Source organism: Schistocerca piceifrons, chromosome 1 (genome assembly GCF_021461385.2).
Source record: "Schistocerca piceifrons isolate TAMUIC-IGC-003096 chromosome 1, iqSchPice1.1, whole genome shotgun sequence".
NCBI classification, from domain to species: Eukaryota; Metazoa; Arthropoda; class Insecta; order Orthoptera; family Acrididae; genus Schistocerca; species Schistocerca piceifrons.
Window position 1 is genome coordinate 800,485,124 of NC_060138.1, and position 20,412 is coordinate 800,505,535.

The 20,412-nt window shown below is 39.4% G+C and overlaps 1 protein-coding gene across 1 annotated transcript in view; it reads right to left on the minus strand.

The window, feature by feature from the left end:
- Nucleotides 1-766: 766 nt before the first annotated feature.
- LOC124789652 (histone acetyltransferase type B catalytic subunit) overlaps nt 767-20,412 on the minus strand; it is a 76,775-nt gene continuing 57,129 nt past the window's right edge. Inside the window, exons 5-10 of the mRNA XM_047257088.1 lie at nt 19,396-19,531; nt 19,153-19,312; nt 18,860-19,071; nt 1,521-1,666; nt 1,323-1,439; nt 767-1,247 (exon numbers count right to left, since the gene is read on the minus strand). Of these exons, the coding sequence (XP_047113044.1) occupies nt 1,071-1,247; nt 1,323-1,439; nt 1,521-1,666; nt 18,860-19,071; nt 19,153-19,312; nt 19,396-19,531 (948 nt within the window). The 3' untranslated portion in view covers nt 767-1,070. The remainder of the gene's footprint in view (nt 1,248-1,322; nt 1,440-1,520; nt 1,667-18,859; nt 19,072-19,152; nt 19,313-19,395; nt 19,532-20,412) is intronic.

A 20,412-nucleotide genomic window follows, 5' to 3' on the forward strand; every position in this document is an offset into this window, starting at 1 on the left:
GAAAATGTAATAGGCGAAAAGCTTTTCCCTTTCATCACTTTGTTGAGGGTATCACAAAAAGTTCCATAAAGGTTTTAAACTGTGTGTAAAGTTTGTTCGAAGTCATTAAGTGCTCTCATTCTCAAATACTGGAGAAATGATGTCCAGGAATTTGCACATCATTAGTTACACTGCCATAATACTAAGAACTTCTGTTGTACTTGTCTTATTGTGCTAAAGTTTTAATATACGATTATACCTCTTAATAGACAGGTTATGACAGCATTTTAAATTCAGTCAATAACATGAAATATTGAAAATCAAATTTTCGTTGTCACTGCAAGCTATTCAATAAGCAACCTGCAACTGGAACCAAATTCCATGTCTGGGCTAAGCAGTCTATATTACTTTAGTGTATATTATGGAATGTATTTAAATAAATGTGTTTATCAGAAATGTTTCGCTTATTTTCCTGGTGGATTTTCAATGTACACTGCTTTCTGTACACAGCAATGAATTGCAGTTTTCAATTCCCAAATGTGCAGTATCATTTAGTCTGCTTCCTACCCTTTCTTCACATTTTGTAAATTGTGTTTCCCATCTACCTCTGCAGGAAATGACTGAAGCCAATTAATTATTTTTGTAGGTTTCATCAAAATGTAAATGCAATTTTGTGCAGTATTTAAGTAGATTATATTAATAAAAGTACTTCTCAACGTAAGAATACAGTTCTGAAACTTAACACATAAAAAGTACTTTGGTGCCTCTGAACAAAGAAAACTTCATGTTGTGCAAATATAGCTTAATGGGTACTGACTAACAGTTACAAAAATATTTAAATTCTATCATATTAAAGCCTTAACTATGTTAAAACATTTAGTATAACAACATGTTTTCCACACTTTCAATGAATGGTTAACTTATTCATACTCAGTCTTCTGAGAACTGCAGGAGGTCACTACAGGAAAACTGATTATGGACCAAGTTTTACATTGAGTGCATGAGGTGTGTATGTCCAGTCTTAAGTCTTCTGTACACAAGTAATTGCGGTGAATCTGCAGATCTTTTCATATAGATTCATTTGAAGTAGTTTATAATAAGGAGAGTCGCTGCAAAATTTGTCGATACTGGTTTTCCAATTCTTGGTATTCTCTGTCTAAATTTTCCATTCTTTGTTCATCTGTAAGAGGTACGATAGATGAATGTTCATCATTATTCTCTGTATCATTGAAAAATTTCTGGATTTTCTTGTATTCATCCTGTCCTTTCTGAAATAAAAAAAAATGATAAACAATTGATCTTTAAACTTTAATAATAGATAGAGATATATATAATTTTTATACCTGGTATGGGATGTTAAGTCTTCTTTTGACTTCCAGTCTGTACTGCTTGTACTCATCAGGATTTTTAACATTGGTGAAAAGCAACTTTAAAATTTCATATACCCTTCTCATTTGTTTCTGTGGAAAAATATGACATTTTTGAAAATACTTCACATTGCACTTTAATGTAATTTCCCATCTCGTTCATAGTTCACATACCTTACTTAATTTCAGAGGACTTATTACACTGCAAAATTTTTGGTATCCTTCCTTTAATGCATCTGGTTGTGAATTTATTAACTTCACACAATTTCTAACATCAACAAAGTCTCTAAGCCGTTGAAATTCGTCCGATGGTCCTTCAACTAAAGGCAAGAACAATAAAACAATTTAAAAATGCCGGTTAGAGCCCAAGAACAAACCTAAGATCCTGTATTTTACTTACATTCCATTAATTACAAGTGAAAAAATGATTTTACGACATCTGTCCTCAATAAAATTCAATATCATCAGCTCTGTAATCTCACAATACCTTTTAGAAATACAACACAAAATCTAAAAATGAAAATATTATATCAAAAAATTGGTTATTTCTTCATTAAAACATAACAACTAAATTTCAAAAACCCACAGTATAAATTTTGTTACAACATAACTTCACTATTTTCAAAATGTAAGAGCTACTGGTGCCCTCTTGCTGAAAGTTTATCTGGGAGGGAAGAGGATGCTTCATTGATATTTTGTGTAAATTATTGAGTGGGTTAATTTGGCCTATGCTTTATTTCCACTCAGAATGGCAGAACAAAGACTATTTTGTCGTAAATATTTTAACAATGAGCTGGCAGCTACGGTGAATAATCCATTAATGTCATCAGAGGTGGGTTAACCACACAGTCATAACATTCACTGTTGGTCATCAGTGTTCTTGTTTCTTTGTACAGGATTGACTAATTTCTTACCACGTGAAGTTATAAGAACATTGCAGGAATTTTAGAGAAATCAGATGCTGAATCTGAAATTGACTACTCTAATAACAGTGATTTTGTGGGAAGGATTAATGAGGACAAGGATCACATTGTCAATACATGACATTTTCACAAACACCCCAATCATCGAAACAGGCTCAACCACATTCTTTCGAATTTATGGTCACTGAAGATAAATCATCACGCCAAATTTCCACCATCACCAACACAGACATTTTGAAAAAGTGTCTGCTGTCAATTTCCTGAGAGAAAAAAGAAGACCCAGAGTTAACTCAAGAAATAACAGTATTTGTTGTTGTAGTTGTGGTCTTCAGTTCTGAGACTGGTTTGATGCAGCTCTCCATGCTACTCTATCCTGTGCAAGCTGCTTCATCTCCCAGTACCTACTGCAGCCTACATCCTTCTGAATCTGCTTAGTGTATTCATCTCTTGGTCTCCCTCTACAATTTTTACCCTCCACGCTGCCCTCCAGTACTAAATTGGTGATCCATTGATGCCTCAGAATATGTCCTACCAACCGATCCCTTCTTCTAGTCAAGTTGTGCCACAAATTCATCTCCTCCACAATTCTATTCAGTACCTCCTCATTAACTACAAGATATACCTATCTAATCATCAGCATTCTTCTGTAGCAACACATTTCGAAAGCTTCTATTCTCCTCTTGTCTAAACAATTTATCGTCCATTTTTCACTTCCATACATGGCTACACTCCATAGAAATACTTTCAGAAATGACTTCCTGGCACTTAAATCAATATTAACAAATTTCTCTTCTTCAGAAATGCTTTCCTTGCCATTGCCAGTCTACATTTTATATCCTCTCTACTTCGACCATCATCAGTTATATTGCTCCCCAAATAGCAAAACTCCTTTACTACTTTAAGTGTCTCATTTCCTAATCTAATTCCCTCAGCATCACCCGACTTAATTCTACTACATTCCATTATCCTCGTTTTGCTTTTGTTGATGTTCATCTTATACCCTCCTTTCAAGACACTGTCCATTCCATTCAACTGATCTTCCAAGCCCTTTGCTGTCTCTCACAGAATTACAATGTCATCAGCGAACCTCAAAGTTTTTATTTCTTCTCCGTGGATTTTAATAACAGTATCTTTCACGAAAAAAAGGGAATTGCACCTTGTAGAGGATAAAAGCCCCTAGCATCTACTTTATAAATTAGTGATACCATCTATAGTCTCAGATCTGCCAGTTCAAACACTTTGCTGATACTTGTCAATTGGTAATTTTCAGTGTCTTCCCTAAAAGTGCAGTGACGCAGCTGTTGTTAACAAGGAATACCCAAGTATACAAACAAAATGTGCTGTTAGAAGTTACCGCTTGTTAATTAAATGCTTAAAGAATGCTTCAATATCATGTGTATGTTATGTACTAATAAGTGACGAATTAAGTCCAAATTGTTGGTAAATGTCATTTAAAAATAAAATACTTATCATTTACACATTTAAAAATGCTGTTGCCAAGTATCTTCATTTAGTACAGGGTGATGGACTGACACCTAAGTGGAACAGAGAATTTAATAAAAATCTGATGCTGTCTATACTGTCAAAGATAAAAGCAAAAAATATTCAAAAAGGGAAAATCATTGAGAAGTATTGATCCCCAAAGACTGTCATTCACATTCTCTGATGCTATAGCCCATTTCTAGATGTACTGAAAAACATAATCCAAACATCAAAGAAAACAAAATGATGACAGCATATTCTGAGTTTAGTAAAACATTAAATTATTTGTGTACCTAGTAATGTATCACTAACAATTCCAAATTTGTTGTAATACTGTAAACTGAAACCTCTGTCTGAGAAAGGAAATAAATACAACTTACATCCAATTTACCTTTTGACAAAATTCTCAAAAATTTGAGAAGGATATATATACAAGCGGCCTCAATCTTCTGAATACAAACAGTAAAGAGGTTTTCAAAAAGATTTATCTATTATATATTGTAACAATACAATCATCTACATGAGTGAAGAAAGTAACCAGGATGTAGGGTAAAATTTAACTTATACATTCTACTTTTTCATATACTACTTTGAGAGACTTTTTACAACAGTGTTTAAGATCATAGTTTCAATTTGCCTTCCACAAATGTTTGATGTAGCCTCCACTGGATGCACAACGAACATCCAGATAATTGCATCCTGTACTTTCTTTAACATGTATGGATTTACTGTTATTGCCATGTATGGAGTTACAGTTATTGCCATACAGTCCCACTTCACCCATAGTTGTTGAAAGGAGAGGCACAGAAACTTTCATAAACTTACTTCAGTTGCTTCTCCCTCCCCAAAAAATATCACACATTGCAAGATCAGGCAACTTTTACAGACTGATGGTGCAATGCGACGTCTGTACAACCCGATCCATCAGTGAGGCTGCTCACCGTAAGAAATGATCTTAATGTAGGTGCCAGTGACGTGGTGTTACATTCTACTTAAAAATGGAATTTTGGCATGTTTTTGCAATTGTGGAAAAGGTAGATTCTCAACGTACCCAGGTATGTGATTCCTGTACCCATTTTTTTTTTAAGCAAAAAGAACAGGCTGTCAAATTTCTCTCAGAAACATGTACACAACCCATGAGGCTTTGCAGGTTTCTCATGCCCCACTAAATCTGAAAACTGTTCTTATCCAGCTACATGCCCACAATTAATTACACATCTCTACATGATAATGTTCACCACCATTTTGAACACGCTTGTAATAGCGAATCCTTGTGACTTGAAATGCAAATGTTGCCATAAAACATTCCAGACATGAGGACTGTCTAAAGCTACTCTCAGAATTGGACCTGAAAGCAAATGTGGATGTGGGGATAAAAAAATGTGATGTCGCAATGTGAAATTTCATGTTATGGAGCATTTTTAAGTGTGAAAGATAGAAATGAGATCCTTGAGATTTTTGTATTGTGGAGAGGCACGAGCTCAATGAAGCTAAATTCAAGAGACACCATGCTGGATTACATCGTTTGCAGTTAAAGCCCATATTTTTTTGTTTTTATTTTTTAACTTTGTTACATGATATATGCTGTTTCAAAGCACCACATTGAATATCCATCTTTTTTGTGTGATTTTTTACAATAAAATGATTTGCAAGAACAGAGTGGTTGTTAAACACTATCTGATCTTCATTATTTTCATATAACAACTTATATGCTGTGAAAATGGTATCTGAACTTCGTGATTTTCATATAACAACTGACATGCTGTGAAAAAAATGTCTTTTCAAGGCACTGGCAAATTTTATGATTCATAAAAATTCACTGTTTCAGGTACGATATGTTACAATTACATGTCACTGGTTGAACCCTCAGAGCATCATAAAGCATGCAAAATCAGAAACAGTTGATTAAGGTTTATTTGACATACACACAAATTAAGATGTGAAAGGTGGATGGTTTGCATCCTGCTTCCTTCAAATATTTTTTTGTCACCGTCATATTTTCTATAAAATTCTCTACTTTATTATTAACATATGTGTAAATAATCAATGTTATGTACAAGCAAGAGCACTTCCATTTAAAGCAATCATTTTGTGAATATGGGCCAATGAATTTCAAGACAACTGTCTAAGTCAATAGTTGGTTTCTAGCAATTTTGTACAGTGTATTCTGCAGACTAGACACAGCTAGCACATAGACAAAGGAGCTGAGAAGCATTTCTCATATGAGGACGGCTTAACTCTCAGATGGGCAACAAGTAATACTTCTGTGAACTATGTTTAAATTGTTAAAGATGGTCAACGTATTCAATGCGCACACGCACACCATCTACGGATTCCCCCCTTACATTAGCAACCAACTGTCACTGCCATCATCAAAGGCTTTGAGCTGTAGGAGAGGTAGTGTGTACTCATGACAAGAATCAAGCCTCTGAATTATAAATGAGTTCCACGTGTTGAAACAGAGAATGCAGAACACCTGTCATCCACTCAACACAAATTGAGCAATGAACAAGTGATTGAATGAACCAGCTGCATCAGGCATATGCATACTGACAACTTACAATGGGCACCAATGTGAACTTTTAGTTTTGATGTGAAAGTTAAACTTCACATCAACTTTTATCTTGACTTATATGTACAAGATACAGTTTTGTGTAATCAGACCAACCTTTTGAAACCTGCTGTATATTGGTAGTTAGGATTTCTAAAGAGTTCTAATATTGAGAAAGCTATTTCCACATACAGAATGGTTGTTTTTGTTTCTTTGCAGATAATGCAAACATTGTGGTAAGTGAATCCAGAAAGATCTGTCATAACAAACATTTATTAATGAATTGTTTAATTGTTTCTCACTGAACTTTGGAAAGACTACATGCAGTTCAGATTTCCAAACAGTGTATGTTTAAAATCTGATGACAACCAGAGAGAGAAGAACTTAACTATGTTAAATTCTTGGGATTACATTTTATGGTAAATTCGACTGGGAGAAGCCACCACAGAACTACTGAAGCATTTACACAAATCTTCATTTGAAATGTGTTACCAGACATGGGCAATATACAAAGAACCTGGCTTACTTTCATTCCCTAATGTTATATGGGATCTCATTTTGAGGTGACTCATCAATCTAGAAGTGTGTAATACAAATTATTTGTGATATGAATTGTGGTGATGTTCATGGAACTGGGAATATACCAACTTCTATTTCCCAGTATACTCATTCCTTAATGAAATTTCACATAAATATCAGCTCTTCTTTTCGCACAAACGGTGCAGTGTAGGCAAAACAGTAATAAGAATAAGCTACATTAAATAATCTCATCACTTATTTTAGTCCAGAAAGATGTCAATTATTCAGCAACACACGTTTTCGATAACTTGCCACTGGCCAAAGAAAGTTTAAGTTTACTTTAAATTATATTTCATTTGTAAATAAAGGCTTTGTTAGTGTCCAACATGTAGTCATTGATGAATACATTTTAATCTTACCAAATTATGAGTTACATAAAAACCCAGCTTTGCACATTTCGGGTGGGTGACTGGACAGTGTGTTGCATAATTATTTTGTGAACTTTAGCATGTAGACTTTTACATGTACAGGATAAATTTGACATTACCTTTTACAAGAAAATGTGCAGCTTTGTACTTATTCCTATTCCTAGAATCTAATTCTACTTAGGATCTGTGGAAGCAACATTAGCACAGCTCTTTTGTAAATATGTATTGCACATTGTTTGTTAATGGCATGTTCTATATCCTTGAGGACCTCAACATCGATTATGGAACAGAAAACTTAAACAATGGAAAATCCAGGATGTTATTTAACAATATTAGAGAAGTAAAGTTGCTACGCACCATATAGCGGAGATGCTGGGTCGTGATAGGTGCAACAAAAAGGTTCCCACAATTATAGCTTTCGGTCATTAACGCCTTTGTCAGCAAAACACACACACACACACACACACACACACACACACACACACACAACTTGCACACGCGTCTGCAGTCTCAGACAACTCAGACTGCATACGTGTGTAAAAGGTTATGTTTGCACAAGTGTGTGAGTGAGCGCGTGTGTGTATGTGCGTCTATTGCTGACAAAGGCCTTAATGACCAAAATCTATAATTGTGTGAATCTTTTTGTTGTGCCTATCACGACTCAGCATGTCCGCTATATGGTGAGTAGCAACTTTTCTTCTCTAATATTGGAACAGAAAACATATTGCACATGCCAGCTGACATACTGATGAGGATATTATCTATGACTTAAATTCTTTTCAATGAGTTGGTGCTTTGTGTGAGAAAGCAGTACTGTCTGTTCACGGTAAATTGATGATGGGTGCAGTGCCTGTCTGGAATGACCTTGCCCTCATTGTGGTTACTGAAGGGAGAAAACTGGTGAGGACAAGGCAGCATCAGCTGCTTGCAGCATTGCTGGCACCACCACCCACATTTTGTGCTACACAAAATCAGTGGAAGCACTTGCAGAAATATTGCTCACTTAAGTGACACTTCCAATGGATCAGTAACCACCTAAGTTTATGTATTCATGCACAGGAGTTTACCTGAAATTTATATATTATTCATTTATCTAAAAGCAGATGAATGCACAACTTACGACACTGTGAACTGCAAGTCAAAAACTGATTTTTGAAGTCTGTTTGCACACTGCATTTACTAAACACAGCACAGCAGTAATGATTACAAAATGTAATTACAGGGCATAGCTCTAAGTCTAGGGGACAAGGAAAAAAAATTCCCGGATTTATCTCGGATTTCCCGGTTAAAAATACACTATCCCGGGTGAAAACACACTTTTTCCATGTTTAGTGGAAGCATATTTTCCATGGAAAACTTATCAATCCTTTGAATGATTATGGGTTTATACATGGGCATTGAATTTCCTGGCACTTTAGAAAACTAAACTCAGGGAAAAAGACATGTTTTGGAAATATCTTTGATGTGCAGCGACATGTATGCTACGTATTTTCGTATTATGAAAGCATACGCATGTTACTTTCCGAATCATTGAAATCGAGACTGCGGTGCGGTTTCGTAAGCCAGTCATAGCTCATGTCACATGATCTCACCAGCCGATGGTAGCGGATATTCAGAGCATAGAACACGTGATGTGGTCAGCCAACAGCAACGCACTGAAGTGGCATGAACACACAAACAGGGAAATTAAATTAATATACACTCCTGGAAGTGGAAAAAAGAACACTGACACCGGTGTGTCAGACCCACCATACTTGCTCCGGACACTGCGAGAGGGCTGTACAAGCAATGATCACAAGCACGGCACAGCGGACACACCAGGAACCGTGGTGTTGGCCGTCGAATGGCGCTAGCTGCGCAGCATTTGTGCACCGCCGCCGTCAGTCTCAGCCAGTTTGCCGTGGCATACGGAGCTCCATCGCAGTCTTTAACACTGGTAGCATGCCGCGACAGCGTGGACGTGAACCGTATGTGCAGTTGACGGACTTTGAGCGAGGGCGTATAGTGGGCATGCGGGAGGCCGGGTGGACGTACTGCCGAATTGCTCAACACGTGGGGCGTAAGGTCTCCACAGTACATCGATGTTGTCGCCAGTGGTCGGCGGAAGGTGCACGTGCCCGTCGACCTGGGACCGGACCGCAGCGACGCACGGATGCACGCCAAGACCGTAGGATCCTACGCAGTGCCGTAGGGGACCGCACCGCCACTTCCCAACAAATTAGGGACACTGTTGCTCCTGGGGTATCGGCGAGGACCATTCGCAACCGTCTCCATGAAGCTGGGCTACGGTCCCGCACACCGTTAGGCCGTCTTCCGCTAACGCCCCAACATCGTGCAGCCCGCCTCCAGTGGTGTCGCGACAGGCGTGAATGGAGGGACGAATGGAGACGTGTCGTCTTCAGCGATGAGAGTCGCTTCTGCCTTGGTGCCAATGATGGTCGTATGCGTGTTTGGCGCCGTGCAGGTGAGCGCCACAATCAGGACTGCATACGACCGAGGCACACAGGGCCAACACCCGGCATCATGGTGTGGGGAGCGATCTCCTACACTGGCCGTACACCACAGGTGATCGTCGAGGGGACACTGAATAGTGCACGGTATATCCAAACCGTCATCGAACCCATCGTTTTACCATTCCTAGACCGGCAAGGGAACTTGCTGTTCCAACAGGACAATGCACGTCCGCATGTATCCCGTGCCACCCAACGTGCTCTAGAAGGTGTAAGTCAACTACCCTGGCCAGCAAGATCTCCGGATCTGTCCCCCATTGAGCATGTTTGGGACTGGATGAAGTGTCGTCTCACGCGGTCTGCACGTCCAGCACGAACACTGGTCCAACTGAGGCGCCAGGTGGAAATGGCATGGCAAGCCGTTCCACAGGACTACATCCAGCATCTCTACGATCGTCTCCATGGGAGAATAGCAGCCTGCATTGCTGCGAAAGGTGGATATACACTGTAGTAGTGCCGACATTGTGCATGCTCTGTTGCCTGTGTCTATGTGCCTGTGGTTCTGTCAGTGTGATCATGTGATGTATCTGACCCCAGGAATGTGTCAATAAAGTTTCCCCTTCCTGGGACAATGAATTCACGGTGTTCTTATTTCAATTTCCAGGAGTGTACATGGCGTTGCTACAAGAAAGGCAAAGCGTTCACGTATAATATTGGTCTCTATGGTTAATAAGCTACAAGAGATGCTAAGCTTTCGCATATAATGTTGATCTTTTTTGCGCGTGTTACACTTTAAGGTATATCGCACAAATGTGCCAGTAAAAGTTTTACTAATGACGCAAATGTCTGATATTCAAGATTCGAAATTCTTCTAAATGGCTCGTTATCAATGAGTTGATTTTTAAATGAGAGTCAAATGCCCCGTAATTTAAGAAATTCATGGTACATTCTCGCACATCGTTCAACTTACGTAAAAGGATATTTACTTTTAAAGTAACGCTTTTCAAACCGCCATTCACAGTACTTTCCTGGGACCTGTTAGAAATATGTTCGTTTCAGCAGTTGCCAGAGAGCGCATATAACAGGCGACACCGCACTTGCGCAGCTACCGAGACGTAGGAAGCCCGTATGTACGTAAAACATTGAAAGATCATACATATCATAAAAGAAAGCCGTCTGCTGTGGCCGAGCGGTTCTAGGCATTTCAGTCCAGAGCCGCGCTGCTGCTACGGTCGCAGGTTCGAATCCTGCCCTGGGTAACGGATGTGTGTGATGTCCGTAGGTTAATTAGGTTTAAGTAGTTCTAAGTCTAGGGGACTGATGACCTCAGATGTTAAGTCCCATAGTGCTTAGAGCCATTTGAACCATCATAAAAGAAACAAGACATCAGAGGATACTCCAAGAGCATCGGAATTTCATGAACCATACTAAAATGTGCACATTTCAAATGCATACTTAAAGTGCATCCAGATCCCCAGTGAAGTAGACCTCGACCTGATATTAAGCTTTTCAGTGTGGTTTTTGGGACGTAAATTTTCTTGGCGCACCAGTACTGTATTATATCATGTTTGGTTCTTTATTATGGTATAATGCCATATGTGCTAAAAGATGAAAGCATGCACTTGAAATGCAGTGAACAGCTGAAACCAGCCAGTACTGTGTAATTAAACATTTCGTTTCAAATACATTGACTGCCTCTGCCAAAAAGGTTAATAAAAGTAAAATTTCCTTAGCAAACAGATAAAAATAACTTCATTGTTCTGCAAGGTGATTAATGCTTGACTGTCAAAAAGGCGAAAATAAAATAAAATCTGAAACTAATAACATATTTCAGACTTCTGTAATTATGTGAATGTATTTTAATTCACTTGATAGAGCCCGGCCACAGATATCGGCTTTGTTTTCATTTGACTTTTAAACGAAGGAGAAACAGCAAAATCACTAAATGTAAACATGGGTCACATGGAGACTGCCCACTATAACTCAGACCGCTCTGCATATCAGCCCCGGATCTACGATATTTGTTAACCAGGTCAATACTATAAAAATAAAAAATAAAAAAATTGAATTTTCAAAAATGTGGTCATCTTGTAGCACACATCTTCCTGAAAAATCTGAAACATAAAACGTGTGTTCGAGGAAATGTAAGACATGTTGTTTGGTCTTAAGTGTGCCAAAGTGCAGTGCCACACCTCCTCAGACAGCATTCTTCTATCACACGTCTCTGTATTTCGCTCCGTGGAATTTAAACGTGTATATTTTGTAATGGATGCCATCAAACTATATGCAGGACAGTGGAAATTGAAATGTCCTGTGGTGCCTCTCCTGCTCCCATTCAGCCGGTTTGACAGCCTGCCCCTCTCTAACCACATAATCAGACGGCGATTGGCATTCATCCGTTCGGCTTTACTCCACTCAGCTTGCACAGCTCCGCCCCCTTTTGTGTGCGGAATGTTTATTTCTAGATGCGATGAGGATTCTCCTGACAAGAGATATTACGTACACTATGCACGCATTCAAAAATCAACTTATGATTAATTCAGAAATCAACTTAAAATGTGTTCAAAAATGTTGAAAAACCAACAGGGGTGCATTTCAAAAATCATACGAATAATCGATAGACCAACATGCGCTGGATGCTAAGCGCTTTGTGAAACAAGCTTTTTTTGCCGGTAGCATCTAGCTGCTTGCTGCGACTGCTTGCACAGCCAACAGCCACATTGCTGTAGCCAGAAGCGGGAGAATCTACTGCTCAAACGCAACTCAACTGCGCATGCGCATGAGCCCGCTCGTAACTTCTAAACCAATGTAATGTAAATTGCCTCATGCTCATCAGATGCAATTTGTTGTTATGAAGCACTGCATAGTCTTCCTAAAGCCTTTGACACATTTTGCTATTGGCACACGCTTGCATGAGCACTGCCTGTCGTCGTCGTATATGGTACATTTCCTTTGCAGTTTAAGTTATTTTCGCTTTTTCTCTCGTTTACGTTTTATTGTTGAGGTGTTATTCGGTAGTCGCGGGATACAGTAATATCCTTTGTTAGAGTATCGATTCTTACCAGGCAAAATTACAAAAATTTAACAGGAAACTAAAAGACAGAAAATTTCCCGGAATTCTAAAAAATTCCCAGGTTTTTCCCGGATCTCCCAGTTGTCCCAGGTCATAGACACCCTGAATTAACTATGCCTGAAACAATTGTCAAATGATCTTCACTGAAGATCAGTATCATTTATGTATGACACCACCACCACCACCACCACTTGAGGGCATGGTGCTGATAACTTCATCGATGCCGTTTCCATTATTCAATTTTGGATCTAATACTCTTACTCCAGCTGCTATACTTCCCTGCACTAATCTTGCCAGTCCTGTGCAGTAACTGAAAGGAAAGCAGCAATTAACAAGATCTTGCAATATTTTTTTTCGGCATGTCACCAACGACATTGCTCTCCTTGAAATTGTGTTTTATTTTGGCCCATGCCAATTCTATGGCATTTGATAGCAGTTGCAGGGCAGTAAACAGACTACTTTGTGACCTTTGCTCTCAGCAATTTTATCCACACTGTACACTTTCACTTTCATGGCTGGTTTATTTTCCAATATTTTAGACAATAATTCAACCTTCCTCATTGAATCAATTCAGTTAATAGCCTGTCTCTTAACAACTCTACCATCGTGATCCTGAAATCATATTTATTAGGCATTCTATCGAACTCTGCTGTGCTTTGACACATTATCCACACTATCACAGAACTGGGTGGAATGTTAGGAACCACCGTATCTCAACCCTCCTCCCCCTCCTGCCGACACCCACTAGTTTCGTCAACTTCAAGAAGTTTGCAAGTTAATGGAACCAATTTCTTGTATGAAGCTTCATGACTGTCAGACCGGGTTGCCAAGTTCAGGTCCTGGTACAGCACAGTTTTAATTTGTCAGGAAGTTTCAAATTAGTGCACATTTTACTGAAGGGTGAAAATTTAGTCTAGATTCTTGCATCATGATGTAAGTACTTGCTAAATTTGTCATTTTGTGCCTGTTTTTCTCCCACTTACAGATTTACAGATGTGCATGTTCAGTTCAGTTCAAAAAAGTGTGTCAAAAAGGAGAATGACACGAAGACGGATGAACTGAAACAAATGCACCATTGGAACCCCTAAACACACAAACACACACACACACACACACACACACACACACACAACCAGCACCAACAGTCAGTCAGGGAAGTGCAAAATGAGTTTACCAATCAATTTGTTTCACCAGAAAGAAAATTAGAATGGCAGTACGGATTTCTTTACATTTTAGGTGATTTTTTAAGTTATGTTTGTCATAAAAGTAGTAAATACTGGTTGTAAAAATCTAAGAGTAATTAAAAGGCAGTCTCCTGGTAAGATACCAAGCCGCATTTTTGTTTCCTGTTATCAAATATTTGATTATGCAATAGACAAGAAATGTTCAAAATCTGCGTATGACATCCTCAAAGTTTTCAATCTAAGCAAAGATTTTGATTAACTACAGTATGTTTCTTGGTACACAACAGGTATTTGCAGCAAGTTCCTGAAATAAACTGATTCAAGTGACCCGAAGTAACTTGAGTAAGTTTTTGTTCTAATGTAAACACCTCAGCAAGTGTTTCCTTAAGTTACTTGCTAGTAGACACAAGCCTTTTGCAATACTTCACATCTAGAGGCAGCTTGACTTTGGCAGCACTCTGAGACAAACAAATATCTTTCAAGTACCGTATTTACTCGAATCTAAGCTGCATTCGAATCTAAGCCGCACCTGAATAATGAGACTCGAAATCAAGGAAAAAAAAAAATTCCCGAATCTAAGCCGCACCTGAAATTTTAGACTCGAAATTCAAGGGGGGAGAGAAGTTTTAGGCCGCACCTCCAAATCGAAACAAAGTTGGTCCATTGTAATATGAGACACAATTTAGGTCGAATGAAAGACGATACAGCTACAATAGTTTGGTTCGAGTCGTAAGCTTAGCAATTAAGCTTTACCAGGTAGCCATTGCTATGCGTCAGGCGCTCCGTCCGTATTTATACGGGTACCCTTCCTTTTCCACGCGCTTCGTCTGGTTTGAATCGATTGCTTATTTTGCTTTGATCTGATAAGTGCCGTTTTCTTTGTTATAGGTGTTTACGTCACTATAAGCTGAAAATGCGTTACTGTACTGCGTCATGCATTGTTTGTCGCATTCTGATAGTGCGTGTTTACGGCCTGTCGCCGCCCGCGGCATGGCTTGCTTTTGTGCGCGCTACCGCCGCTTACGATTAAAAAAGAGAGGAATTGTCTCATTAGCGAAACAATGGCAAGCGACTGCTATTTGTTGTTACTTACACTGCTGTTTTCTTTGATAATGTCAACAAGAACCAAATAATAGACTGCGTATGATAGAACATGTTCTGAACGAGAGTTAGGCGAAAATTTTTCTCCGTTTGAAAATCTTTGCGGCCGCTTCTTTAGTGCATCAAATTCTGCACAGAAATTAGTCATTTTAGATTTAAAAATCTAGTCAGTTGCCGTGCTTCATTTCTGACTGTATCACTATTAGGCATAAAAATAATACGAATATAAACAGGACACGATACGTATTTTCTTCCGCGTTTGCTGTTGTCTCACTCTAGTTTCGTAGTTTATTAGGCACACAGGATTTAAATGGGATAGCAACAAACACGAAAGAATACACGGCAAAATGTTTATATTCGTATTATTCTTATGGTGAAGAGAATACTGCATGTGATTCACATTTCATCAGGTTCCTATTAGCAACAGTCTTGCCAGTCGAACTTTCGTAGTACTTTCGAAGATGAACAATACGGAATTTGTATTTACTTCGTTGGATAATGTATGAAAATGCAGTGGTCGAAACTCGGGGCGGAGAAAAAAAGCTCGTCTTCCACCCTTTTTTCTAATTTATTTACTGACGCACAGATTTTGGCGCCAGTATTTATCTCGTTGCCTACAAAGCATGCCTGTGCCTGTGTAGCGCTACATATATTCGACGGCAGAAGTTAGTTGTGGCGGCACCTACCAACATTTTTCAGAACTTCCGCTTGCTTTGCACTCGATTCTAAGCCGCAGGCGGTTTTTTCCATTACTTAAACCGGAAAAAAAGTGCGGCTTAGATTCGAGTAAATACGGTAGTCCAATTTTCTATGTTTCTGGAAGCACTGCTGAAATCGTCAAGTTATCGTAACCAAACAGTATGTAGATGTAACAATGCAGGCCTGATGTTTTAAGTGTTGAAGTGACCCTACAATTTTTGTTTCAGTTTGCATTTTATTACTCCCACAGCTATTTTAAGTGCTAAGAACCATGTCAATCTGTGAAACTACACCCTTTGGCACTATCAACAGAAACAGCTGTCGCAACAGCAACATAAGGAGAAGATAGATTGCTACTCACTGTAAAGATGACACATTGAGATGCAGCCAGACACAACAAAGCGACACTTACACAATAGCTTTCGGGAAAAACTATTTGTCACAAAAGGAAGAAACGTGCACACATATTCATGCGAGCTAGCACATTTCATGGAGAAGGGCAGAAGGGGAAATAAGTGCAGGTGGTTTGGCACAGGATGGAAGACAAAAAGGATCTGAGATGTGAATAGAACAGAGGGGGTGGAAATGTGGGTGGAGGGTGTGGGGACAGTGAGTTACTGTAGATTGAGGCCGAGATAATTATGGGAGCAGAAAATGTGTTGTAAGGGTAACTTATGCCAGTGCAGTTTAGAAAAGCTGGTGATGTAAGGGAAGATCCAGACGGTTCCAGTAGTGAACTAGCTACTGAAATCAAGTCTGTTATGTTCAGCTGCATTTTGTGAGTGGCCACTCATCCTGGTGGACAGCTGGTTGATAGTGATACCAATATAAAAAGTTGTACAATGACTGCAGCAGAGCTGGTATATGACGCAGCTGCTTTCACAGGTGGACCAGCCTCCGATAGGGTAGGATAAGCCTGTGACAAGACTTTAACAGAAATTGCTGGGTGGATGGATCAGGCAGATCTTGCACCTGGATCTTGCCAAGACACCCTATCTTCATTCTTCTACAACCTCAACACCTTCTCTCCCGCTACTTCACCTGGATCTCCTCAAACCAGCATGATACCTTCCTGGATATTGACCACTTCATCACTAATGGCTCCATCCACACCTCAGTCCACAAACCCACCAACCAGTAACAACCCACCAACAATACCTGCATATCAACAGCTGTAATCCCTTCCACATCAAAAAATCTCTCTCATACAGCCTGGCCACCTGAGAATAGTGTATCTGCAGGAACAAGAACTCCATTGCCTAAATATGCTGAGGGTCTCTCTAATACCTTCACAGACAGGCACTATCCCTCAGACCTAGTCCACAAATAGCTCTCCTGTGCCATTTCCCCACCTCCAATCACCCCACCACCCACAAGGACCAGCTACAAAGGATCAGCCATTACCACTCCAGACCGGAACAACTTTACCACATCATTCGTCAGGACTTTGCTTACGTATCATCATGTTATGAAATAAGATATGTCCTACTCAAAATGCTTCCCACCTCTCCTGAAGTGGTGTTCCTTCACCCACTATCTCCATATCCTAGTCCACCCCTGTGTCACTCTCAATCCCAACCACTTGTCACAGGGATCACCTCCCTGCAGAAGACCTAGGTGCAAGACCTGTCCAATTACCCACCCAGCACTTCTACTCCTTTGATATGCTTATCCTATCCCATCAGAACCCAAGCCACTTGTGAAAGCAGTCATGGCATACACTGGCTGTGCTGCAATCATTGCACAGCTTTTTATATTGGTATGACTACCAACCACTTGTCCATCAGGACAAAAGGAAACCATGTAACTGTAGCCAAGAGCAAAGTGGATCAACTTGTGGCACAACATGCAGCTAAACATAATATGCTCGATGTCAATGGCTGCTTCGCTACCTGAGCCATCTAGATCCTCCCCTGCATCACTAGCATTTCTGAACTGTGCAGATGGGAGTTATCCTTACAACACATTCTCCACTCCTGAAATTATCCCAGCCTCAACCTACAGTAACCTACTGTCTCCGCAACCTCTGTCCTATTACTCCTCCCTATTATCATCTCCCACCTTTTTTGTGTACCACCCTCTGCCAATACACCTGCCTGTCTTTCTCCTTCCCAGCTCCTCTCCCTTTTCACTCCCTCTCCCCCTCCTTTTTCCACCTCCTGCTCCACAGCCTCCCGATACTGTGCCTGTTGGCAGTCTAGTCCCTGCAAGCTCTACAGACAGTCCTCTTCTCTTCCTCCACCTTTGCCCTGCTATCCCTTCCCCTTCCCCACCCTCCTCCAGATTGCTGCTTCTGATCTGCACGACAGTTTTACTTCAGTCCGAGCTGCAGGAGATCATGGTCACATGCACGAGATGCGTGCTTGCTTGTGTGAATGAATGTGTATGTGTTTTCTTTTCTGATGAAGGCTTTGGCCGAAAGCTATCTGGAAGTGTCTTCATTGCGCCTGTTTGCAACTCAATGTGTGATCTTTAAGGTATGTAGCAATCTATCTTTTCCTTACATTGCATATATTCCAACCTGGAGTTTCTACTACTTGCTAAAATAAAGTAACTTATTTAAGGAACACAGAAGTCAATGAAACATATCTAGGAATTAAATAGGAAGGTATAGCTGTCTTGCATGAAGTAGAACTTTCACAAATATTTTCTGTGGATGTATAACAACCAAAAGGAATAAGAACATTAAAATGGTAAGAGGTTGACATTAAAAATTCATTACTCTAATAGCCTAAAGATTAAATAGTTGAAGTTTCTCATGGTACTTAGTATCAACATTATACTCTGAATACCAAAGGCTATAAATTAGCATTACATTTTTTTATCCGTATCCTATCTTACAACTCAAGCCACTGATCAGTTTCGATAAATAATGTGTGAAGGTGAAGCTTGAACATTGATAACAAATGTTTCAAATATTAATTCTGCTTAAAATAATTTGTTTCATATTCTTTAACTTTACTTTCTGCTTTAACAGACAAAAAAAGCAAGGGTAGCTGCTGTGAAACACTTTGGCATTACGTAAAAGATATTTTATAAAAAATGAGTTAACACATGAGAAATATTCCACCTCTCTTATATAAAACTGTTGTTACAACATTACCTGTAATGTCCACAACCTCTTGCATAGGTACATAATATTCATAAATACATTCCAATAAATGACTGCCAAGCCCGTGCCTTTGAAATGGTGGTAGAATCAACATCTGGCCAATACGAGGCCTAATGTTATTTGGGTAAGCATAGAATTCATACACAGTAGCAAACCCAGCAACAGCATACCTGGCACTGCCATCAATTTTATATTTTTCATAGCTGAAACAGTCATGTTTGTTTTTAGATAAGTACACAAATCCAAAATTATTCTGATACAACATTGAGGACAGCTGTACTCACACTACAAACATTCTCCAGTGATCATCATCAGTATCAATTAAACTAGCTGCATCAATGTACCACAATAAAAATGTTTGTAATCTTTCATGGTAATCCTGGTAACCTGGTACCAACACATCGCAAACGTATACCTCAAAAACTCTTTCAGATATTTCTTTATCTATAAAAAGAAAAACAATTATTTTATTTAATACATACAACATGAAAAAGCAACTAGAGATTAAAAACATTCAATAAGCTTACTAATTGTGAAGGATTTCTTCAGTGTTCCCAAAGGTACAAATTCATAATCTTTTGTAATCTCTCTACAAAAATCATCTATATTTGTATAATATCCAGGAGGGATGGTTTTTGACATTTTCTCCAGTACATCATCAGCCTGGAAAGAAAACAGTCTGGATGATAAAAAGAACTATTCATTTCATATTTTTGATACAAATATGTACTTAATAGCACGGCAGTTTCATAAACAGCAAAGCTTGTCATGTAACACAGTATAAACAACAACAACAACAACAACAACAACAATATGAATTAGGATAATCGTTGAGTAACAAACAGGCACATTTAAAAATACACTATTTAAAAGTAGACTAAGCTCCTAAAGTCCTCCTCCAGATTTTAAAAAGCACACATTCATACACACACCATGTAAACTCATGCAGATGGTCACTTCATACCTGTGTTATGAGCACCTTGACTGAAGTGAATGGCGAACTTGTCTGAGATGGGTAGTGAGGTACGGCACTGGCGAGGAGTGGGGATGGGGAGATACAACAGGATAAGGGTAGAGGAAGGTTCTGCAGTTATGCGTGTACGAGTGTGCAGGGATGTGGCAAGAACAGGATAGTAGATTGTTAGGTGTAGTATGCGATAGCTGTGCTACAGGAGTGGAGTGTGTCAGGTATGGGGTAGAAGCGGAGAAGAGAAAAGGACTATGCAGGTGCACTGGGAAGAGGCAAGTTGTACGTGAGGCTGGAATGGGAGTAGGGAAGGTCATAGAGGCATTGGAGCGCAGACACTAGTAAAGTTTGAGTCTAGGGTAGTTATGTGAAAAAAAGTATATATTGCAGGGAGAGTTCCCAACTGCACAATTCAGGAAAGCTGGTGGTGGTGGAAAGCAAACAGATGGCAAAGGCTATGAAGCAGTAGTAATCAAGTGCACCGCATTGTGCGGCATGCTTGGCAACTACAGGGTGGCGCACGAAATGTGTTACCAATTGTTTCTTTCACAATTTACGACGCACATGAGATATCCAG